This window comes from Conger conger, chromosome 18 (genome assembly GCF_963514075.1).
Source record: "Conger conger chromosome 18, fConCon1.1, whole genome shotgun sequence".
Classification (NCBI taxonomy): domain Eukaryota; kingdom Metazoa; phylum Chordata; class Actinopteri; order Anguilliformes; family Congridae; genus Conger; species Conger conger.
The window spans coordinates 32,895,820-32,920,151 of record NC_083777.1 but is presented as its reverse complement, the minus strand read 5'-3'; the positions used below and the strand labels follow the sequence as shown (position 1 = coordinate 32,920,151).

Below are 24,332 nucleotides of genomic sequence, written 5' to 3'. Positions count from 1 at the left end.
CACACGCACACACTGCTGTGGTGTGAATCTGCATTGTTGTGTATTGTTCTTATATGTCCAGTGTTGCTTCCAGACCTGGCTTTCCCTATAACGCTGTGAGAGGGCATCAGTGGTGAAGGTGTGTCCCTGACCCCCAGAGACCCCCCCTGCTCTGTGTTTAGAGTCTCCCACACCCCCCTGCTCTGCGTTTAGAGTCCCCCACACCCCCCCGCACTGCGTTTAGAGTCTCCCACACCCCACCGCACTGCGTTTAGAGTCCCCCACACCCCCCTGCTCTGCGTTTAGAGTCCCCCACACCCCCCTGCTCTGCGTTTAGAGTCCCCCACACCCCCCCGGGACTGTGTTTAGAGCCCCCTAGCAGTGCGTTTGAGCTCACGCTGAGCGGGTCAGAGTGTGGGGAGCAGGCAGGGAGTCTGTAGATGCCCGTGTCCTGGGGGGTCTGGCACGTCAGTCCGGGGGTGCTGGGGGGTCAGTCCCCCTTTCCTGTGTGGGTGGAGTCCAGGTTGACCACCTGCAGCTCTGTCAGGTTACTGGCCCCGCCCCCCGCAGCCTGCTGACCAATCACCATCTGCCAGGGCACAAAGACCAGTCAACTGATCGCTCACTCACATCAACGGACTGATGGGAGCCAAAAATAATTATATATTTTTCTTTAACAAACATTTTAATATTTAAATATAACAATACTAAGTATAATACTACACTGACAACAACATCACCCATAATCTTCCCCATGACACTCCCCCAATCCATCCAGGACATGACTGCACTGGATGCATGTGGAAGTTATGATCATGGACAGGGACAGAGTAGTGATAGAGTAAGGTTAGAGTAAGGGTAGAGTAGTGATAGAGTAAGGGTAGAGTAAGGGTAGAGTAGCGATAGAGTAAGGGTAGAGTAAGGTTAGAGTAAGGGTAGAGTAGTGATAGAGTAAGGGTAGAGTAAGGGTAGAGTAGTGATAGAGTAAGGGTAGAGTAGTCATAGAGTAAGGGTAGAGTAAGGTTAGAGCAGTGTGGCATACGGGGTGTAGCTGCACTGCAGAGACGGGGATCTGGACCGTTCCCTGGGGCGCTGAGAGGAACACCTGAGGTACAGCTCCTGAAGAAGGAACACCGCAGCCAATCAGAACACAGAACACCACTGCAGCCAATCAAAACACAGAACACCACTGCAGCCAATCAAAACACAGAACACCACTGCAGCCAATCACACCACCACCACCACAGCCAAACAGAACATAGAAGCCGCCATAGCTAATAACAACACAACACCCCCACAGCCAATCAGACCACAGAAAGACATCACGCGCAATCAGAACACAACTCTGCCTGCCTGTTAGACACCAGTTTGCTTGTTCAAATAAAGTCACCAGATGAATGAATGCTGCTCTGCGATGCGTGCAAATGTCCCCATTGGTGGGGAGTGGGTGTGGCTGGCCTGCTATTGGCTCACCTGAGTCCTGGCTCTGTGAATGGGACACCTGCATGGCGGCCGGCGCTTGGGAGAAGGCGTTGAGCACGGCCAAGCCGCCGTCGGTGAGTGAAGGCGCAGACGCGTACATGACGGTGTGGGGGCTGGGGTACATCATGTGACCCCCCATGGAGGAGGGCACAGAGGATGTGACGATGGTGGCGCTCACTGTGGGGGGGGGGGGGGGGGGGGTCATCATAAACACAGCTGGACATAGCCCCACATAGCCCTACGCACCATGGGCGTTAAGCAGCAGATAAATACATCATCAGGCAAGCTCTATGATCTTGCCTGGCGCAACTGACTCAACCCATTACACCACACAACCTCAGCGAAGTGTATTTGACCCAAGAGTGCTTGGTGTGCAGTGTAAGAGCGCCCCCCAGTGGGTACCTGTGGAGGTGCTGCAGGCCTGGGAGCCCTCAGTACTGTCACTGCTGCTGCCGGAGCCCTGCTGGGACAGCGGGACGGCCTGCAGCTGCTGAACTCCTGCCCCTGAGAGAGAGAGGGAGAGGGAGAGAGAGAGAGATTTATCATATTGGAACAGCCAAACCAAAACACAAAACACGCTTACTTGCTACCTGGCCCTAAAACAAGAATACAAATTGGCTGAATATCTTGTGACTGTCCGAGATATGAAGCAGAGACGACTCCTTACCAAGTACAGACTCAGTGACCACAACCTAGCCATTGAAAAAGGTAGACATAAAAAGTCCTGGCTACCAAAAGAATATGTGGTCACTGTATGACAGGTAAGGTTGAAACGGAGGTGCACTTCCTTCTAAAATGTGAAAAATACAAAAATATCAGAGAAAAATATTTTAATAAATTTAAAAAACATATCCCCAACTTTTTTTACTGTTTTTTTTTATTTTTACATATAATCATATTACTGTGTTATTTTCACCTGTTTTAACTTGTTCCTTGCCATGCTTTGGCAATACAAATGCAAATTTTGTCATGCCAATAAAGCAATTTGAATTTGAATTTGAGAGGCAAAACCTTCAACTATGTAATCATCCCTTTCTGTCTGTAACAGCAGCATTTGCACTCACACACAGAGACATTCACACACACATAGACATAGACAGACACACACACACACTCTCGCACACAGACGCACACAGACGCACAGACGCACACAGACGCACACAGACGCACACAGACGCACACAGACACACACAGACACACACAGACACACACAGACACACAGACACACACCTGTGAGAGCTACGGTGGCGGGGAAGCGGAAGATGGCCTGCTGGCTGGGCGGCGCCTGGGCGGGGGAAGCAGTGAAGGCGGGGCCCTGCTGCAGCTGAGTCAGCGGAATGGTGGGGGCACCAGGGGGGGCAGCACCTGCGGGGGGGTGGGAAGCAGGATGCATCACTACGGTGTGTGTGTGTGTGTGTGTGTGTGTGTGTGTGCATTCACGTGTGCGCATGTGTTTGTCAGCTGACTGCACACGCTTGACTGGTGTCCCCCAGGGCTCTGTGCTTGGCCCACTCATCCGTTTACACTAAATCACATGGGCCAGTTATCTCTGCTCTGGCATGACACATCACTGCTATACCGATAACACTGAACTCTCCATGCCTGGCTTAGTAATTATGGAAGGCTTTTGCCTATGGAATTTTCCCTGTGCCTGTACTGGCAATTGTGTGGTTTTCCGATTACAAGCAGTCAGAACCTTTTTGGCAACAGTTTCCTTTTGGGTCTTTTGGTCTCTGTGACGGCTGATGACCAAAAGGAGGAATCTTCGGAGGAGGTGTGGTAATCTGTGGGGTGTTGGGAGGAGGTGTGGAACTCTGCGAGGTGTGGAACTTGGCGGATCCTCCGGCTCACCTGACATGAAGGTGAAGCCGCTGGAGAGCTGCATGACCCCTCCGGGGGCGGCGGTCTTCAGCACACTGCCATTGGCACTGCCCACGCTGCTGCTGGCTGAGGGGGGGGGCGCGGGGGGGGCCAGGTAGTTGGTGATGGGGAAGGAGGTGGCACTGCTGACCTGCATGGTGGTGGAGGTGGGCGGGGCGGAGCCACTGGTGGTGCCCGGCAGGCTGGTGACAGTGAAGGCCGGTTTCAGAGTGTCCTGAGAGAGGGAGGTCGAGGCGGCCATGTTATAACCCCTCATAGAGCCACCCTGTCGAGCCACGCCCACAGAGCATACACAGCCACACCCTCACAGGAGGAGCCTGGCCACGGGATCTGCTCAATGAGCAGGGTTTTAACTGAACAAAGCACACTGCATGACACACTGCCTCCAGCACCACAAATGTAAACAAAGAGAGATTCCACTGTCAGTCATCCTGACCCGCAGTACCCAGTATGTCTAATTTTAAACACAGTGGAGAGAGTGGTGTTACACACTGCTACACACTGCCATATACCAGCTACACACTGCTACAAGCCCGCTATATAATGCTGAACAATGCTACAAACTATTAAATAACAACTCCACATGTGCTGTGCTCTGCTTTGCGACAAAACATGGCCAAAACATGGCTGAGCATCTTCACACTGAGGGGATCAATGGAGACCGCAGGAGCTGAACACTTTGCCTGGACAGAAACAACACCTGAAGAAGCTGCCTGAGCAACCTGCAGGGGAAGCTGGGAGCAGGACAGGCTTGTGCAGACAGGAAGCTGAAGGTGTTTATAGAGGCTGCAGGATGCTGGTTCCCGCTCCAGAGGTTGGTTTGCCATGTTTGAAAGCGCCGTTTAAACTTTACAGAGCTGCCCCCACCAGACCCCCCCCCCCCGCCCCCGAGTCAAGAATGCCCCCCCGATGGAGCACTATGCCAACTGGTCCCATTCCATCTGTGCTTTGATGTAACCCCCCCCCCCCCCCACCATGTCCAACTCTCAGATGGACTGCTTACGCTTATAAGGAATGTGAGGGACCAGCCAAAGGAGCATGCAGGCAGAGTATACCGTATATGGGCATGGAGACACAATGTACATTTTATCAATGAGAAGGGCTAGTTCCAGGGCAGCGGACATCTTGTGCTTTTACAAGACGGGACAGAACCTCACACGACTGTGTCTGCACAGTGAACCTTACACGACTGTCTGCACAGTGAACCTCACACGACTGCGTCTGCACAGTGAACCTCACACGACTACGTCTGCACAGTGAACCTCACACGATGGCGTCTGCACAGTGAACCTCACACGACTGCGTCTGCACAGTGAACCTCACACGACTGCGTCTGCACAGTGAACCTCACACGACTGCGTCTGCACAGTGAACCTCACACGACTGTCTGCACAGTGAACCTCACACGACTGCGTCTGCACAGTGAACCTCACACGACTGCGTCTGCACAGTGAACCTCACACGACGGCGTCTGCACAGTGAACCACACACGACTGCGTCTGCACAGTGAACCACACACGACTGCGTCTGCACAGTGAACCTCACACGACTGCGTCTGCACAGTGAACCTCACACGACTGTCTGCACGGTGAACCTCACACGACTGTCTGCTCAGAGAACCCTTAACCCTGCGTTGCTCCAGGGGAGGATCGTCTCCTTAGTCTAATCAACTGTACGTCACTCTGGATAAGAGCATCTGCCAAATGCCATGAATGTAATGTAAAGCCTGCAGTGTGAGGAGGGTTAGGGTTAGGGTGAGGGATGTAAAGCCTGCAGTGTGAGGAGGGTTAGGGTTAGGGTGAGGGATGTAAAGCCTGCAGTGTGAGGAGGGTTAGGGTTATGGTGAGGGATGTAAAGCCTGCAGTGTGAGGAGGGTTAGGGTTATGGTGAGGGATGTAAAGCCTGCAGTGTGAGGAGGGTTAGGGTTATGGTGAGGGATGTAAAGCCTGCAGTGTGAGGAGGGTGAGGGTGAGGGTGAGGGATGTAAAGCCTGCAGTGTGAGGAGGGTTAGGGTTATGGTGAGGGTGAAGGATGTAAAGCCTGCAGTGTGAGGAGGGTGAGGGTTAGGGTGAGGGATGTAAAGCCTGCAGTGTGAGGAGGGTGAGGGTGAGGGTGAGGGTGAGGGATGTAAAGCCTGCAGTGTGAGGAGGGGTAGGGTTATGGTGAGGGATGTAAAGCCTGCAGTGTGAGGAGGGTTAGGGTGAGGGTGAGGGATGTGAAGCCTGCAGTGTGAGGAGGGTTAGGGTTATGGTGAGGGTGAGGGTGAGGGATGTAAAGCCTGCAGTGTGAGGAGGGTGAGGGTTATGGTGAGGGATGTAAAGCCTGCAGTGTGACGAGGGTTAGGGTTATGGTGAGGGTGAGGGATGTAAAGCCTGCAGTGTGAGGAGGGTGAGGGTTAGGGTGAGGGATGTAAAGCCTGCAGTGTGAGGAGGGTGAGGGTGAGGGTGAGGGTGAGGGATGTAAAGCCTGCAGTGTGAGGAGGGGTAGGGTTATGGTGAGGGATGTAAAGCCTGCAGTGTGAGGAGGGTTAGGGTGAGGGTGAGGGATGTGAAGCCTGCAGTGTGAGGAGGGTGAGGGTGAGGGTGAGGGATGTGAAGCCTGCAGTGTGAGGAGGGTGAGGGTGAGGGAGGACCCTATAACCAGCGTGATTTACTCAGCTGGCTGCTGCAGCCGCTCGCTAACCTTTGTACAAATAATTTAATTAGTGTTTTACTGTGCATGGCTTACAGTGGAGAGGGAGTAATAAACACACACAAACAGCACACACCAGCGGGGTTGAGAGGGAGTAATAAGCACACACAAACAGCACACACCAGCGGGGTTGAGAGGGAGTAATAAGCACACACAAACAGCACACACCAGCGGGGTTGAGAGGGAGTAATAAGCACACACAAACAGCACACACCAGCAGGGTTGAGAGGGAGTAATAAGCACACACAAACAGCACACACCAGCGGGGTTGAGAGGGAGTAATAAACACACACAAACAGCAGACACCAGCGGGGTTGAGAGGGAGTAATAAACACACACAAACAGCACACAACAGCGGGGAGTAATAAACACACAAACAGCACACACCAGCGGGGTTGAGAGGGAGTAATAAACACACAAACAGCACACACCAGCGGGGTTGAGAGGGAGTAATAAACACACACAAACAGCACACACCCGCGGGGAGAAATAAACACACAAACAGCACACACCAGCGGGGAGTAATAAACACACAAACAGCACACACCAGCGGGGAGTAATAAACACACAAACAGCACACACCAGCGGGGAATAATAAACACACAAACAGCACACACCAGCGGGGAGTAATAAACACACAAACAGCACACACCAGCGGGGAGTAATAAACACACAAACAGCACACACCAGCGGGGAGTAATAAACACACAAACAGCACACACCAGCGGGGAGTAATAAACACACAAACAGCACACACCAGCGGGGAGTAATAAACACACAAACAGCACACACCAGCGGGGAGTAATAAACACACAAACAGCACACACCAGCGGGGAGTAATAAACACACAAACAGCACACACCAGCGGGGAGTAATAAACACACAAACAGCACACACCTGCGGGGAGTAATAAACACACAAACAGCACACACCAGCGGGGAGTAATAAACACACAAACAGCACACACCAGCGGGGAGTAATAAACACACAAACAGCACACACCAGCGGGGAGTAATAAACACACAAACAGCACACACCAGGGGGGAGTAATAAACACACAAACAGCACACACCAGCGGGGAGTAATAAACACACAAACAGCACACACCAGCGGGGAGTAATAAACACACAAACAGCACACACCAGCGGGGAGTAATAAACACACAAACAGCACACACCAGCGGGGAGTAATAAACACACAAACAGCACACACCAGCGGGGAGTAATAAACACACAAACAGCACACACCAGCGGGGAGTAATAAACACACAAACAGCACACACCAGCGGGGAGTAATAAACACACAAACAGCACACACCAGGGGGGAGTAATAAACACACAAACAGCACACACCAGCGGGGAGTAATAAACACACAAACAGCACACACCAGCGGGGAGTAATAAACACACAAACAGCACACACCAGCGGGGAGTAATAAACACACAAACAGCACACACCAGCGGGGAGTAATAAACACACAAACAGCACACACCAGCGGGGAGTAATAAACACACAAACAGCACACACCAGCGGGGAGTAATAAACACACAAACAGCACACACCAGCGGGGAGTAATAAACACACAAACAGCACACACCAGCGGGGAGTAATAAACACACAAACAGCACACACCAGCGGGGAGTAATAAACACACAAACAGCACACACCAGCGGGGAGTAATAAACACACAAACAGCACACACCAGCGGGGAGTAATAAACACACAAACAGCACACACCAGGGGGGAGTAATAAACACACAAACAGCACACACCAGCGGGGAGTAATAAACACACAAACAGCACACACCAGCGGGGAGTAATAAACACACAAACAGCACACACCAGCGGGGAGTAATAAACACACAAACAGCACACACCAGCGGGGAGTAATAAACACACAAACAGCACACACCAGCGGGGAGTAATAAACACACAAACAGCACACACCAGCGGGGAGTAATAAACACACAAACAGCACACACCAGCGGGGAGTAATAAACACACAAACAGCACACACCTTGGTTTCCCCGCAGCTGTCGCTCTCAGACACCTGGTAGGTGAGGTCCGTCTCCTCGAACCCGGTGGCGCTCATGCGCTGGTCGGTGGACGGGTCGGAGCGGGGCGGCGAGTCGGGCGAGTTCAGGCAGGTCTGGATCAGCGCCTTGCCCGTCTCGCTGGTGATCATGGGCTGCAGCTTGCGCGTGGCGAAGGTGTACACGTGCCCCGTCTCGCTCGCCACCAGCAGCAGCACCTGCGTGCCCGTCAGCGTGGAGAGCTCGTACGCCTGGGGGGGCGGGGGGGCACAGTGCACACCTCATAAAACCCACTATGAAAATACCCCTTAAAATGATACATAAATTTACCCCTGAAACCATACCAACCCCCTTAACTTAAATTAAGTACCCTTAAAAGGAAATCAAGATCCCTTAATGGTCCATTAATTTGTGAACGCAAAAAAAAGATCCATTAAAAACACCTGCATGCCTTCATTATTAATGGGAAGTTTAATGGTGTTGTAAGTCAGCTCATTAGCTCAGTTAGCTGGGCTAGCTCGCTAGCAGAAGCACAGTGAAGTGCAGGAAAGTGAAGGCTCATAGCAGGGTGCCGCATATGAGGGGAGGGGCCAGTGGATCAGCTGTCATTGGAGCAGGGCTCTGGGGGAGGGGCCAGTGGATCAGCTGTCATTGGAGCACTGAGACTGAGCACTGAGACTCTTTCTTCCACACTGACCACCATTCAGAGCTAAAGCAATTCCAGAACACAGTCTCTATGGAAACACTGCAGGTGTAGGCCTCAGAGCCTGGGGAAAGCACTGCTGCTGGTTTCCCATACGAGCTCCAGATACGGACTGTCACACATCACACCGTTTCCAGGACAACAGTACACAATCTCCGCATTCTAATGACAGGTGCTGGGATTGTCAGCGGCTACGGCCAGATCTGTAAAAAATTCCAATATTCATGCGTAATAATAAGTGTGCTCCATTTCTGTAAATAAAAACGCAGAATCACTCTGTATTTGTAAATGCAATGTAAAATAATAATGTATTTCAGTTGATATGCTGCCACAATGGCCTTGCGATGGTGAGAAGGATCTTCCAGAAGCTCCGTTATGACAGAATCCCAACAGCCTGGTGATGGCGCTTCACTGGTCAACGTACCGCTCTACATATCATTAGAATGGTCCATCATTACCAGCCACGTGATTGGCATATATGATCACATGACCTGGCCTACTCCAGCAGGATCTGGTTGCAGAGGGTGCTGGCAGTGTGGAGGCTTATGAGGCACGACGCAGAAGATCAGGTTAAATAAAGTCCCACAACGCCAAGCCTGACTCTGCTGGGCCCACAAAACAACATTCACATACCCTGCCTACTGCATGGATTAACATATACCCACACTGCCTACTGCACGGATTAACATATACCCACACTGCCTACTGCACGGATTAACATATACCCACACTGCCTACTGCACGGATTAACATATACCCACACTGCCTACTGCACGGATTAACATATACCCACACTGCCTACTGCACGGATTAACATATACCCACACTGCCTACTGCACGGATTAACATATACCCACACTGCCTACTGCACGGATTAACATATACCCACACTGCCTACTGCACGGATTAACATATACCCACACTGCCTACTGCACGGATTAACATATACCCACACTGCCTACTGCATGGATTCGAACATGCAAACTCCATGCAGAAGATCCGGCCGGGACTGCCTCCTTGTGAGGCAACAGTGCTAACCACAGTGCCATGTTTTCGCCCCAATCAGCACAGGATTACTGTTACTAAAGGGCCTAAACGGACTTAAATATGTTCCAAGTCAATTACAGATGAGAGGGGTGTGTGTGTGTACAGCTGTTCTTGCAGGGGGCGGGGTTGAAAAAGAATACACCACTTGCTCTCTTCTATTTCCAGCGAAAGGCCGGTCAGTCAGTTGCACGCCTCCGACCCCGCATCGACGCCCAGGACCGCACGTGTGTAGAGCTGTATTTGTAAACATCCGAGACATGCGGTCTGACAGACTGATTTTACATCTGCGATCAATCTTAACCATACTTTTACCTTCTCCTTAGAAACGCCGAGCCATGATAGATGTACCGGTAGCAGACATACCATAACTTTTCTGTGGCTCTGTGCTCAGGATATATAACATTCTGAACATAACTAATAATAACTAATCATCGTATGATCATCGGAATGGCGAAGTTCCGTTTTGGAGCTGACGATTAAGATATTCGTGCATACAGACTTGCAGTTGGTTTATAAATAAAGTGTTACTTTTAAGCACGGGCAAGATAACAATCCCAACCTGCTTGCTACTCGAGCTCTAAACTACAAATATGAACTAACCTTTTTCATGATCCCCGTCTTTCGTTTACTGAATGTTGTATATCGCCTCAGTTTGTTGTCGATAAACTCCATTTTAATCTTCACTCGGCCACGGGTCTTCTTCCCAGGTTTTGCTCCGGCGGCGACGACGCTAGAGACACCATAGCCACCGGGCTGCACGCCCGCCTCCTGTCCCAAAACTGCGGGGTCCATCTCGGCTCTCTCCCGCTTCACCCCTCTCCTGCTGTCCCCGACTGAACCTCCGGGCTCATCGTCATCCCCCGAATCAGAGTCAACGTCCGAGCCGCTGTATGCCTGGGGAAGACTTTCTCTGTCTGGATCAAACCGCCCCCCGGGCGCAGGCAGCCCAGCGTTTATGCATGGGATCGCACCTTGCCCAGTGCCCTGTAAAGTGGTCAATCCTGCTCCGTTACCCGGCCTAGCCCCACTTCTTGAACCCATTCCGGACCCGTTTCCTCCCAACATCCCTGACCCGTCGCCCGGTCGCCCTACCACCGCGTTGCTATCACCCACCACGGCCGCCGTTAATCCTGCTCTGACGAAGCCGGGCCGAATCCTACTACCGATCACTCCAGAGCATTCAACAGTATTGCCCCTGCCAGACGCGGACCCGTTTCCAGTTGGTGGCGACCCAGCCTGGCTAGGTAGCATTATATTCGGAGAAGAGCCGTGTCTCTGAAATGCCAGTCAGCCCCGGGCGTGTGAGTATGTTGGTGAAATTGCAGCTAGGCGCACACACCGATATGCCAAAGGTAAACAAACAGGTCAAACTACGGTTCCCACAGAATAAAATGGGTCCCGGATCCCTTTAAAAATAGCAAACGCAAGTTTCCCTAAGTGATGGTTCCCTCAAGACCCTTCACCCCTGCACAGTCAAACTCTACCTCCCCTTTTTCCAAAACTCGCCGCACATTCTCCAAAAGGAAAACGCACATAACGCCTCTCTGATTACTCCGCCATGTTATGTAGTTCACCCCATAAACATTTAAGATGTCGCCGGTTTCCGCCTCAAAGGCACACAAGCAGTACCACTCTTCTAATAAATGCAATTCGTCGCGTGAGAACAATAAAAATACAAGTAAAATATTTTACTCCCGAAATTTACAATGCGAACGTCTATATACACTAAAGATCTACTTTCCGCCTTATAAAGAGATACAATGTTCCCTTTTATGGTGGTGTCTCTCCTTATTTGGTGAGTCACAGCACCGCGTCTCTATTGGCTGTCGAAGATAAGAACAGGAGAGCGATTGGTCAAAATGACACTTCATTAGAATAAATACCACAATGGTTGCGCTCACTCGACGTCACCGAAAAAGGGGGGGGATGAGACATGTGCGCATGCATACTGTGCGCGAGAAGTTACACGACCAGTTAGTACCCTACTGCAATACATTTTTGGGGGCGAAATATATATTTATGGAGCAGGCAAGCCCAAACCTGGAGCTCTGTAATGGCATGAGAGGAGTAATATGCTTGCTTCACATATTTAAATCGTCTTCAGAAAGTGATATTGTGAGATGGTTTTTTCGAACATTAGAAAACAGGCCTGCATGACTACAGCTACCCTGAGTTGCTGAACAGCTTGAAACTGTTTACGGCGTGGTTTCTGTGGATCTTTCATATTGCTCACTCAAACTGTTATCGCTGGTAAACACTGCAGTAAAATCATCTGGAAAATACAGTGCATTATCCACGGGGCGGTCTGTAGCGTAGTAGTTATGGTACATGACTGGGACCCGTAAGGTCGGTGGTTCGATCCTCGGTGTAGCCACAATAAGATCCGCACAGCCGTTGGGCCCTTGAGCAAGGCCCCTAACCCTGCATTGCTCCAGGGGAGGATTGTCTCCTGCTTAGTCTAATCAACTGTAAGTCGCTCTGGATAAGAGCATTTGCCAAATGCCATTAATAATAATAATAATAATTGTATGTGGGCAATCTAAATAAATGTTCCTATAGTATTTCATGAAAACTTTGGTATTTGAAATTGCTAAATTCAAAGATATCAATGCACAATGCATGCTTTAAACAGGGGGACAAGCTGAGTTTTGAGTCTTGTCTTTGAAAACTGAGCACAAAGATTAGCATCAAAGTGATTGAAAAAAAACAAAAAAAAACAAAACTGTGCCTCAGAGTTCATACAGAATCGGGGCGAGAAATGCAGGTTCGATTCCTTCATCCACCCAACCATCCACCCATCCTTCATTGAGCCCTGCTTAAGATGTACAGACCGATGCAATGGCAGGGTCCAGAGACCGGAGTGGACCACAGTCCTGTTTGGAAGCGCTCATGAGCAGCGCCATCTAGCGGCCACCCTAAGAAAATAAATAAAAGAAACCTTCCATCTGAAATGTGAGAAACACAGAGGTGTCCATATACAGTAGACTGAAGAGCTCAGACTCTATATGAAGAGCATTCGCTCAGTCCATAAGCACTAAATGGTTTCAGACAGGGCTCACACCTTCTGGGGTTTTCTGAGTGTTTCATCAATATGCCCACATTTTTCGTCTGTGCTGTAGGATATTTAAAGTTTCTAACAGCCTGCTAGTTGTAGGACGGCTGAGGCAGGGGCAGTGGGGTTTCCCTTTCTCTTCACACATCGTTATTTGTAGTGATGTCACTGGATGCATTTGCCCTTCGACGTTTTGGCCCATATTTAGGAAACGGCGACACTGACAGCGATTTAAAAAAGGGCTACACACAGAATTGAAACATTTAATCATACTTTAAACATTTAATCCAAATAAGCTCAACTGAAAAAAGCATGACAGTGCTCCTCTAAAATTCAACTTGGGCCAAAATACAGACACAAAATACAGACACAAGATTACTGGGGGGAAAATATGACCTTTCAGTTGCTTAGCGTCCTGTAAAGAGTGTATGTGGTGTTATTCACAACGCACACAGAGGCTGTATTCACTCATTGACAGGACAGTGAACAGGGTCCACACTGACGGTCTGTCTGTGAATGCAAGGAGGTGACACAGTCCACACTGACGGTCTGTCTGAAAGCAGGGAGGTGACACAGTCCACACTGACGGTCTGTCTCACAGCAGGGAGGTGACACAGACATATTTGACCCAGGTCTGGAACATTCCGATCACACAAACAGACTTTGTTTACCACTAGTCAGCGAAGAGTCCAGAGAGATGATTAAAAGAAACCGATAAATGACAAACTATCCGTGCAGAGAACAGAACGAAACTGGAGAACTCAGCGACACAGGACTCAAAAGTGACTAAAACAGATTTATTTTCTCTCCATACATCATTATTTGTACAGTATTGCGCGTTCCTTTACACAAATTCAGACACAATTCGTTACCACATACAGACCAGTCCCCAGCCCAGTTCAGGACCAGAGATGCCTGCACAGAGGCCTCTAGTGCACCCCTCCCTCCCCATCACTCTACCGCCCCCCCCGTGCAGCAGGGGGCAGCACCCCACCCCACCATTTCCTGAGGATCCCCAAAAACCAAAAGGAAGCACATGAAGCTTCACTTGAAGCACACGATCGGCGTATGCACACAGGTGTATCATGGGGCACTGGAGTTCTGAACTTCAGACACAAACAGCAGATGAAGGACAGTGGAGATGTCCCTGCTGGTCACTGGTGCCGTGTATCACAAAGCCAATAAAGACATCATGTCCTTATTCAGGTTAGAAGGAAGGTTAGAAAAGCAAAACGGTATCAATGGTTATCAGTTCATTCACCGGAATTTATACGAACTGTGGAACTGCACTGTGGGGCGCTTTGGCTAAATGACCTGTAATGTAACAGAGTGGTGGGGTAGATTCTCCAGAGACTGGACACCTCAAATAAAGCGGTTAGCTATATTTTTGCCCTCAAGAGTTTCTCCAATAGACCCATTTCAGTTTAGATTGCCTTTCCCCAAACCCCCCGGACTGAGTTGAAAAATATAATTTGTTATTGTATGAAGTTTTAAAAACTGAGTGAAAGAAAGGGGGAAAAAAAAAGAAAAGAACAGGTGAGTCTTGGATCGGGGTCCCCTGCAGGAGAGACAATCACACAAACTACCACACCAAAACTGCTGGGAGCCAGAGCTGCCTTTTTACATTTTATTTTCCCTGATTGATGAGCATTGATGAGCTTACAATGTGAGATTACCCTTCTGACACGACCGTCTGGCTGCTGAGGGCAAAAATACAGCTACCCGATTAAAGGAGACCGCTATATGTTCAACCTCAAAACTGAAACCTAATTAAATAAGAAATAAGAACCTAATGCATAATTGACAAAGCTCAACTTTGGAATATGCCCAAGTTTCCTGCAAATATATACTGTACCATGTTCCTCCTAAAACTGAAATATTCGGAATGTGCTATTAGGTGCTGAAGGATCAGCGCTGAACCAACAATTCAGTATCACGATTAGCATGATCTCATATGAGCAAAAAGTCACGGTGTGAACGTTCCACAGACCCCTCGGGAATTTCACCAGTAAAACGAAGGACATTTTCTCTCAGCTCACCCACAGTAAGGTACACAGAACAAAGGAATGTACAGAAGCCTGAAGCAGCCAACTGGAGTTCTCCAGGGGTGGCCACAGGGAGCTGAAACGGCAAAATTGTTTATATATATTTAAAAAAAGTTTTAAATTGAATTACAATATCCTGCGTCCCGACCCCACCCCAACAGGGACAAGCCCAAGAACTTAATAAATCCATAAAATCCATTTCAGCGCAATAGCTTACATAAATTAAGGTGACACAAAAAAAAGGAAAAAAACTAAAACTTAAACACTGTTTTAAATTGGGGGCGGAAGGGGGGAGGCATGATGAAAGGAAATGAGTTTTAATTCAGACATTGAATCTTAAATTCACAGGTGGAATTTGGTTCTTATTGTGAGACCCCAGCCCTGGCATGACCCCCACGAGGGTGCAGGGCCGTCAGCCCCAGGCCCGCTTCGACCCAACTCAGCATCCAGCTCATGCCCAGGTCAAAGGTCACAGGGTGCTGATAAGTAATTGAGAGTACAGTAAAAAAAAAAAAAAAAAAAAAAAAGAAAAAGAAAGAGACACTTCACCCCATGTGCCAGTTAACACACTCACAGGCAGACACACACACACACACACACACACAAACTTTTATATAAATAAAAAACATGAATGCATTGAAACGTGAAATTTCCAGTTAGAGGTCACTCAGATTAAATGCTGTTTTCACTTGTATCTGGCTGCTACGTTCTCACACCACTTTATGAGATGAAACTATGATAATGAATAATGAATGAAAATAAATTTACAAAAGAAAAATCTCTCAATTCATTAGTATGAACGATCAACATACAAGGACGCCGAGCCTTGCGGCATCAACGGCAGTTTTTAGTGACGCAAAGGATGCTGGGAAGTATGGAGAGTGGGGGAGTGGGACTCGGACAGGTGGGTCACATGACAGACAGGTGGGTCACTTGACAGACACACAGTTATGCGCTTTATTGGGTCATGATCTAAAACGCTCCGCCCTCCTCTATGATTCGCCCTCACAGCCATTCCCATCCCAATCCTCCGGCTTTCACTGGGAATTCTGCACAATCCGGAATTCTGCACAATTCGGACAGGAAAAGTACCCATCTCCAGCACGTCACACATCCTGATCCAGTGTTCAGCGTGTAGAGCCACACAGGGCAGTCTCGCTGGGTCATGTTACAGAACCTCCAGGGAAGCAGGAGCCCTTTACAGAGCATATGACCGAAAAACATCAAGCAGACAAACCACGGAAACGCCAGAGCTGAGAGAGGGGAGGGTGCAGATCCGCGTGTACCTCCACACACCAGCCACAGGGGGCGCTATGCTGGGGACAGGAGCACCTCCAACCTATTCCTGCCTGTTTCCACATCCTCAGTCTACGACTTAACTGATGAACAGCGTTATTAATAAAGGCATTGAAAAAACAAAATGCCAAATTACAAAGGAGTCAGAGGGGAGTATAAAGGTATGGAGCAGTGGCGATATTCCTCGCCATGGCAACCACCAGTGGCGGTCTCTCTGTGTTGGCAAGGCTGTGTGGCCAGGGAGAGAGAGGCGGGGCTTCACCAGCACGTCATCGAGAAAAGTGCGAGACTCTCAGACTGTGGGAACTGGAGGTGCAGTTCACACACCCTCCAGCAGGGGGGGGGGGGGCTGAGGTTCCCTCGGAGGAAACTACCATCTCATGATCATGTCTTATTTCAGTTTTTTTTTTTCTTTACAAAAAGAAAATGGCGGTGGATTAAAAAAAATGAGCCTCTTCCTGTGTGTGTTCGTGGCGCCTGAGCATGTCGTGTGTGGGAGAGGCTACCCAAGTACCTGGCCAATCCCGTAACAGCACAATGGGACAAGGGGGGGGTTAGGGGCAGGGCTTTGGGCTTCAGGCGTGGCGGCTGGTCCACGGGCGTGTGTAGAACAGTCTGATTGGCCATTTCTCTGAAGTGGTCTCTCCCTGATTGGTCCTTTTCTGTTGAGGCTCCACCCACCGTCTCTCCCCTGGCTGCCCCGCCCATGGGGGGGAGGGGGTGTCGTTATTGGCGGACCTCGTTAGCGATCAGGCTGGCCTCGCTGGACTGGAAGTCGCCCTCCAGGATGCTGCCCGTGGCGGTCAGCTCCTCGTCCTGCGAGGACCCCTGGCTGTCGTCCTCGCCACTGCCCGTGCCTGTCTCGTCTGAGTTGGGGTCCTGCAGCACCTGCGCGATGTACATCTGCTGGGAGAGAGGAGGCCAACAGTCAGTCACATCACACAACATCACACATCATACACCATCACACACCATCACACACCATCACACATCACACACCATCACACACCATCACACACCATCACACATCACACACCATCACACAACATCACATCACACAATATCACACATCACACAACATCATTACATTTACATTTTTGTCATTTGGCAGACGCTTTTAATCCAAAGCGACTTACAAGTGCATAGGTTCTACCACAAGTCAAAGCATCACATCCAGAACTAGGACAATACACATGGAATGCTGTTCTAAACATAGTCGTCATCATAAGTGCAAATTTTATTTATTTATTTATTTATTTTTTGGGGGGGGGGATATCAGAAAGGAGGGGCGGGGGATATCAGCAGGAGGGAGGACTAAGGTAGAGTTCAAAAAGGTGGGTTTTGAGTCTGCGTCGAAATAGGGGGAAGGATTCTGCTGTCCTGACAGTGGTAGGCAAGTCATTCCACCACTGAGGAACCAGAACGGAGAACAGGCGTGAACGTGCAGCTCGACCGCCAGGTGCTCGTAGAGAGGGAACCGTAAGGCGACCAGAGCTGGCAGACCGGAGTGGTCTAGCTGGGGAGTAGGGAGTGATCAAGGATTGTATGTAGGGTGGGGCAGTCCCCTTAGCAGCCTGAAATGCCAACACTAGGGCCTTGAAACGGATGCGTGTGGCAATAGGAAGCTAGTGGAGGCCAATGAGAAGCGGACAATACAACATCATACAACATCACACAGCATCACAACATCACACAATATCACATCACACAACATCACACAATATCACACATCACACAGCATCACAACATCACATCACACAACATCACATCACACATCACACAACATCACACATCACACAGCATCACAACATCACATCACACAACATCACATCACAACATCACACAATATCACACATCACACAGCATCACAACATCACATCACACAACATCACATCACACATCACACAACATCACACAGCATCACAACATCACATCACACAACATCACATCACACATCACACAACATCACACAGCATCACAACATCACATCACACAACATCACATCACAACATCACACAATATCACACATCACACAGCATCACAACATCACATCACACAACATCACATCACACATCACACAACATCACATCACACATCACACAACATCACACACCATCACACACACACACACACACAAATGCATGCACACACAGGCACACATAGGTCCAGGGAAGACCCCACCCACACACACACGCACACACACACGCACAGACACACACACAGACACAGAGGCCCAGGGAAGACCCCCCACACACAGACAGACAGACAGACAGACAGACAGACACACAGACACACAGACACACAGACACACACACACACACACACACACACACACACACACACACAGACACACACAGAGGCCCAGGGAAGCTCTCGTACTCACCGCAGATTTGCTGGAGGGAGAAGTGCGTGCTGCACGGCCATTCTCCATAATCCCGTCAACCTCCTGGGTGTCGATCTGCAGGAGAGAGACGGAGAGAGAGAGGAAGAGAGGGAGAGGCAGAGAGACAGAGAGAGGGAGAGAGAAACAGGGAGACAGAGAGCAGGGTGAGAGAGGGGAGGGCGCAGGCACCGCACGCGCTCAGTGTGACCGCAGTCCGCACGCGCTCAGTGTGACCGCAGTCCGCACGCGCTCAGTGTGACCGCAGTCCGCACGCGCTCAGTGTGACCGCAGTCCGCACGCGCTCAGTGTGACCGCAGTCCGCACGCGCTCAGTGTGACCGCAGTCCGCACGCGCTCAGTGTGACCGCAGTCCGCACGCGCTCAGTGTGACCGCAGTCCGCACGCGCTCAGTGTGACCGCAGTCCGCACGCGCTCAGTGTGACCGCAGTCCGCACGCGCTCAGTGTGACCGCAGTCCGCACGCGCTCAGTGTGACCGCAGTCCGCACGCGCTCAGTTCTGGGTGCTGAGGTATTTAAAATGGCCGTACCTTGTAGTTGTGGGCGCTGAGGTATTTAAAATGGCCGTACCTTGTAGTTGTGGGCGCTGAGGTATTTAAAATGGCCGAAGCAGACGTGCGACAGGCACACCACGATGGTGATGATCAGAACCACGAAGGTGAACATGGACGTCGAGGCCAGGAAGTCTGTCCCAGGAAGGAGAGGGAAACACACAGGTGATTACACAGCAGACTCACTTTTTATGAAACAGTAATGTGCGTGTGTGTGTGTGTGTGTGCACCTGTGTGTGTGTGTGTGTGCGCGTGTGTGTATCTGCGTGTGTGCGTGTGTGTATGCGTGCGCGTGTGTGTGTGTGCGCGTGTGTGTGTATGTGCGTGTGTGTGTGTGTGTGCGTGTGTGTGCGCGCGTGTGCGCGCATGTGTGCATGTGTGTGCGTGCACCTGTGTGTGTCTGTGTGTGAGAGAGACAGACTGAGAGACAGCTAGAGAAAGAGAGAGCAGACAGGTGGGGCTCACTTGTGCGTACGGTGGAGAAGAACAGCAGCCAGAACAGGCAGAGGATGGGCGCGGCCACCACTTGATTGACAGCTCCAGAGTGGATCTTCTTGTCCAGTTTGGTGGGCAGGTAGGCGTAGTACATATTATACCTGTCCACCAGGTGCTTCAGCAACATGTACATCAGACCTGGATACACACACACAGCCTTATACATCTCACCTGGAGACACACGCACACACACACACACACACAACCTTATACATCACACCTGGAGACACACGCGCACACACACACACACACACACACACACACACAGCCTTATACATCACACCTGCAGACACACGCACACGCACACACACACAGCCTTATACATCTCACCTGGAGACACACGCACACACACACACACACACACACACACACACACACAGCCTTATACATCTCACCTGGAGACACACGCACACGCACACGCACACGCACACGCACACGCACACGCACACGCACACGCACACGCACACGCACACACACACACGCACACACACACACACACACACACACACACACACACACAGCCTTATACATCTCACCTGGAGACACACACTGGTTACCATCCGGTTAAAGAAGTGCATTTTTTCCACTAGCCGTGTGTACTTGAAGACCTCCAGGGAACTTAAGTATTGTTTCTGTGTTTTTTGCGTGTGAGCAGTAGGTAATAAGGAAACCTTGTTAGTCTCAGCTGTTGTAAATTTGTTGTCAAATCGGCGTGTTAGTTATACCAGGTGTCTTGCTTTTCGTTATTAGTCAGCAAATCTAGTGGGTTTTTTTTTTTTTTTTTTTTTTTAACCAGCCGCCGACAGTTTTGCTCGGTTCTGTTACTCTGATTAGGTGATCAGAATCAGTTAGATACTTTGGACGCTGCAATTGTTAGGATAATTATTAGATCGCTAGTTTGCATTGGTAATTAGCAGTTTATATGAGCGTGCTCAGAGCGACGCTCCCTCCCATTGTGGAATGGTATGGTGTGTCAGGCATGCTGGTGAGATGCATCACTTTTACCAAAGGTATTTGCATGATTTTACTTTCATGCAAATACAGGTCTCTGTATAATTTGATATATTCTTACGTAACAGTAAACTTGCATTTTATATGGCGCAGGAAAGTCATGGTGGTGAGTTTAACGTGTTTTGCTTTATTTATTTTTATGTAGTGGAATGCATAGGGGAAAGCTACGTTCAGTTTGCCGTAGTTTGAATAAGCATGTCAATTAATAAACACGGATCTCTTGTGAACCATAAGAAATTACATAACACAATAAACCATAAATCGACCAAGAGCTACAGAAATTCTTTGATAACTAATACTGTAGCATTCAATTCCTTGTGGTGTTTGCATTTTAAACCCCATTGATCTGCTGAAGCTTGTCCATTGCTAGTTTAGAACCACAATAATACACCTAGTGATGAACCTGCATTTATTTTAAACTGAGTTTACAATTTAACCTACAAAAAAAATATACAATATACAATTTCTTGTAACCGTTTAGAAATCAGTTTTGGTTAACTGGTTAAACGTTTAACCGTTCACACCCCTAACACACACACACACACACGAACACACACAGCCCTATACATCACACCTGAACACACACACACACACACACACACACACACACACACACACACAGCCTTATTCATCACACCTGGACACACACACACACACACGCAGCCTGCAGTCACTCACCGAAGGGGACGATGATGGGGCAGGTGATGCTGTAGGTCATCACCACGGTGAACACACACATCATCCAGGCGTAGGCGGCGCCAAACTGGAACTCGTAGGCCTGGTGCTGAGGGGGAACAGAGGTTCAGGCCCACTGAGAAACAGCACAATGTAACGTCTGGTGCGGAGGGGAAACAGGTTCAGGCCCACTGAGAAGCAGTACAATGTAACGTGCTCCTCCAGTCCAGCAGGGGGCGCTGACTCACGCGCTTGACGTTGCGTCTCTCGGCGGCGGAGCGGGCCAGGCAGAGGCGGATCATGTACATCAGCAGCCCCGGGATCCGCAGCAGATCCATGGCGTTCCCGATGAATGCCGAGGCGATGACGTAGTTCACGAAGAACGCCCCGTTATCCGGGAGGAAGACGCACCTGCAGGGCGATACAGAAGCTCAGAGGTTCTGAGGTGTTTCCCAAATCTAAATAAAAATACCAGGAAATAAAAGCTGAAATTCGGATTGGTCATCTCGTGTACACCTTTTGAGCTCAAACACAGTTGTCTTCAGTGTACCATAAAAACAGAGGAATTGACCATGCTGTCCCAATACTTTTGGAGGGGACTGCATAATGACAACGACGAACAATATTCTTTGAGATCAATTTCATAGACATCTTTTCCAGCTGGATTAACGATAAAACACTCAGAGCCAACCAAAATCCATCCAAATTTACAGAGCATCACGTTCAAAATGGCACACGACAAAGCTGAGAGGCTATTTACTATGTTTAGAACAGCAGTTCCTGTGTATTTTGCTAGTTTCTGGATGTGATGCTTTGATTTATGGTAGAACCTATGCACTTGTAAATGGCTTTGGATTAAAAGCGTCTGCCAAATGACTGAAATGTAAACGTATTTACAGAAGGTTATGGTTCATCAGTGTTGACGCGCACAAGGCTTTGCTTAAGTTATAATTCTTGGTGTGGACAGGTTTTAAGGACACAGACGGCCTTTAGCTGCGCACAGGACTAAAAGAAAAATACTCACTCAAATCTGATGGGAGCATCGTCCAGGAACTTCTGGTCAAACAGCCAACGGAAGAAAACATCCAAGCTGCATTTTTGAAAATGTTTCAGATTGAACATGTCATGCATTATGCGTTATAGCCTGTCTGCACACAGCTATCAAAGACAATCCAGTAAACATGTATCACATGTAATATCACTGCACTGCTCCTAATGCATATAATATCACTGCACTGCTCCTAATGCATATAATATCACTGCACTGCTCCTAATGCATATAATATCACTGCACTGCTCCTAATGCATATAATATCACTGCACTGCTCCTAATGCATATAATTCTCTCACCAGGCCTACAGGCACTGGACAGGTAAACGGGTGCACAGGTAAGCAGGTGGACAGGTAAACGGGTGCACAGGTAAGCAGGTGGACAGGTAAATGGGTGCACAGGTAAACGGGTGGACAGGTAAGCAGGTGGACAGGTAAACGGGTGGACAGGTAAACGGGTGGACAGGTAAACGGGTGGACAGGTAAGCAGGTGGACAGGTAAACGGGTGGACAGGTAAACGGGTGGACAGGTAAATTGGTGGACAGGTAAATTGGTGGACAGGTAAACGGGTGGACAGGTAAATTGGTGGACAGGTAAACGGATGGACAGGTAAATTGGTGGACAGGTAAACGGGTGGACAGGTAAATTGGTGCACAGGTAAGCAGGTGGACAGGTAAACGGGTGCACAGGTAAGCAGGTGGACAGGTAAATGGGTGCACAGGTAAACGGGTGGACAGGTAAGCGGGTGGACAGGTAAACGGGTGGACAGGTAAACGGGTGGACAGGTAAGCGGGTGGACAGGTAAACGGGTGGACAGGTAAACGGGTGGACAGGTAAATTGGTGGACAGGTAAATTGGTGGACAGGTAAACGGGTGGACAGGTAAATTGGTGGACAGGTAAACGGATGGACAGGTAAATTGGTGGACAGGTAAACGGGTGGACAGGTAAATTGGTGCACAGGTAAGCGGGTGCACAGGTAAACGGGTGCACAGGTAAGCAGGTGGACAGGTAAACGGGTGCACAGGTACGCAGGTGGACAGGTAAACGGGTGCACAGGTAAGCAGGTGGACAGGTAAACGGGTGTACAGGTAAGCAGGTGGACAGGTAAACGGGTGCACAGGTAAACGGGTGGACAGGTGTAGACGTACCTGCTCAAGCCGAGAGAGGGCAGTAACAGGACCATGAAGATGAGGAAGGTGTAGCACTTGTGCATGGTGGTCCTGTTCTCTCCTGACCTGGACAGAGAACACACAAAAACATCAGGAGTAGAACACAACAAACACATGTCAAAGGTAGAGCACGAAAAACACGCCAACACTACAACACTAGAACACAAGAACACAAGAACACGTCAAAGCAAGAACACAAGAACATGTCTACACAAGAAGTAGGCTCTAAGTTTTGGTCAGATTGAGTCTGAAGGGGGGTTACGGGGGTACCTGGTCCAGTGGGCCTCGAAGAAGGCAGAGTAGTACACAATGGTGGGGAGCAGTGCAGAGAAGGACCACAGCAGCAGGGTGGGGAAGAACTGTGTGATGATGGGGTTCTGGGGGAGAGCGGGAGAGGGGACAGAGTTCTGCACTTCTGCTTACAAAACACAACTGAGGACGTTTAGGTAGAATGTTCTGTAACATAAATGAACAAGGACTCTCGGCATTTCAATAAAAAGGCATGCTTGAGTCTTGCAACAGGCAACAGTGTACAGTGTTTCCATGTACACCTGCTTTCTGTTCCTGCATTAAAGATGTTTCAGCATTCGAGACGCCATGCTTATAGGCATGTCTGTGAACCTACTGCCAGATTAACCCATTCAGTCCCAAGAGTGGCATCTGGCACTTTCACCTTAGACCTTTTTCAACCAATCAAAATGGCTGCTGTACTACGGTTCTGAGCCCCTATTAAAACCCCACTACATTCTGACCTCTCTCACCCAACGCAA

At 49.5% G+C, this 24,332-nt stretch overlaps 2 protein-coding genes across 6 annotated transcripts in view; both read right to left on the bottom strand.

Annotated features, from left to right (window-relative positions):
- Positions 1-316: 316 nt before the first annotated feature.
- LOC133118268 (serum response factor-like) lies at positions 317-11,577 on the bottom strand. Its single transcript, XM_061228119.1, has 8 exons — positions 10,417-11,577; positions 8,051-8,317; positions 3,313-3,556; positions 2,692-2,826; positions 1,864-1,965; positions 1,453-1,638; positions 1,022-1,098; positions 317-568 (listed from the first exon to the last, which is right to left on the bottom strand). Exons 1-8 carry the CDS (start codon positions 11,065-11,067, stop codon positions 470-472), a joined length of 1,761 nt encoding a protein of 586 aa, XP_061084103.1. The 5' UTR covers positions 11,068-11,577; the 3' UTR covers positions 317-469.
- Positions 11,578-13,651: 2,074 nt separating this feature from the next.
- Positions 13,652-24,332, bottom strand: part of LOC133118096 (CSC1-like protein 2) — a 48,697-nt gene continuing 38,016 nt past the window's right edge. For all 5 annotated transcript variants that reach the window (XM_061227818.1, XM_061227819.1, XM_061227820.1 and 2 more), the window contains 9 exons: positions 23,833-23,939; positions 23,542-23,628; positions 22,366-22,431; positions 21,590-21,752; positions 21,345-21,450; positions 19,626-19,793; positions 19,180-19,295; positions 18,593-18,667; positions 13,652-17,112 (listed from right to left, as the gene is read on the bottom strand). In XM_061227818.1, coding sequence (XP_061083802.1) covers positions 16,936-17,112; positions 18,593-18,667; positions 19,180-19,295; positions 19,626-19,793; positions 21,345-21,450; positions 21,590-21,752; positions 22,366-22,431; positions 23,542-23,628; positions 23,833-23,939 — 1,065 coding nt within the window. In that variant the 3' untranslated portion in view covers positions 13,652-16,935. The remainder of the gene's footprint in view (positions 17,113-18,592; positions 18,668-19,179; positions 19,296-19,625; positions 19,794-21,344; positions 21,451-21,589; positions 21,753-22,365; positions 22,432-23,541; positions 23,629-23,832; positions 23,940-24,332) is intronic.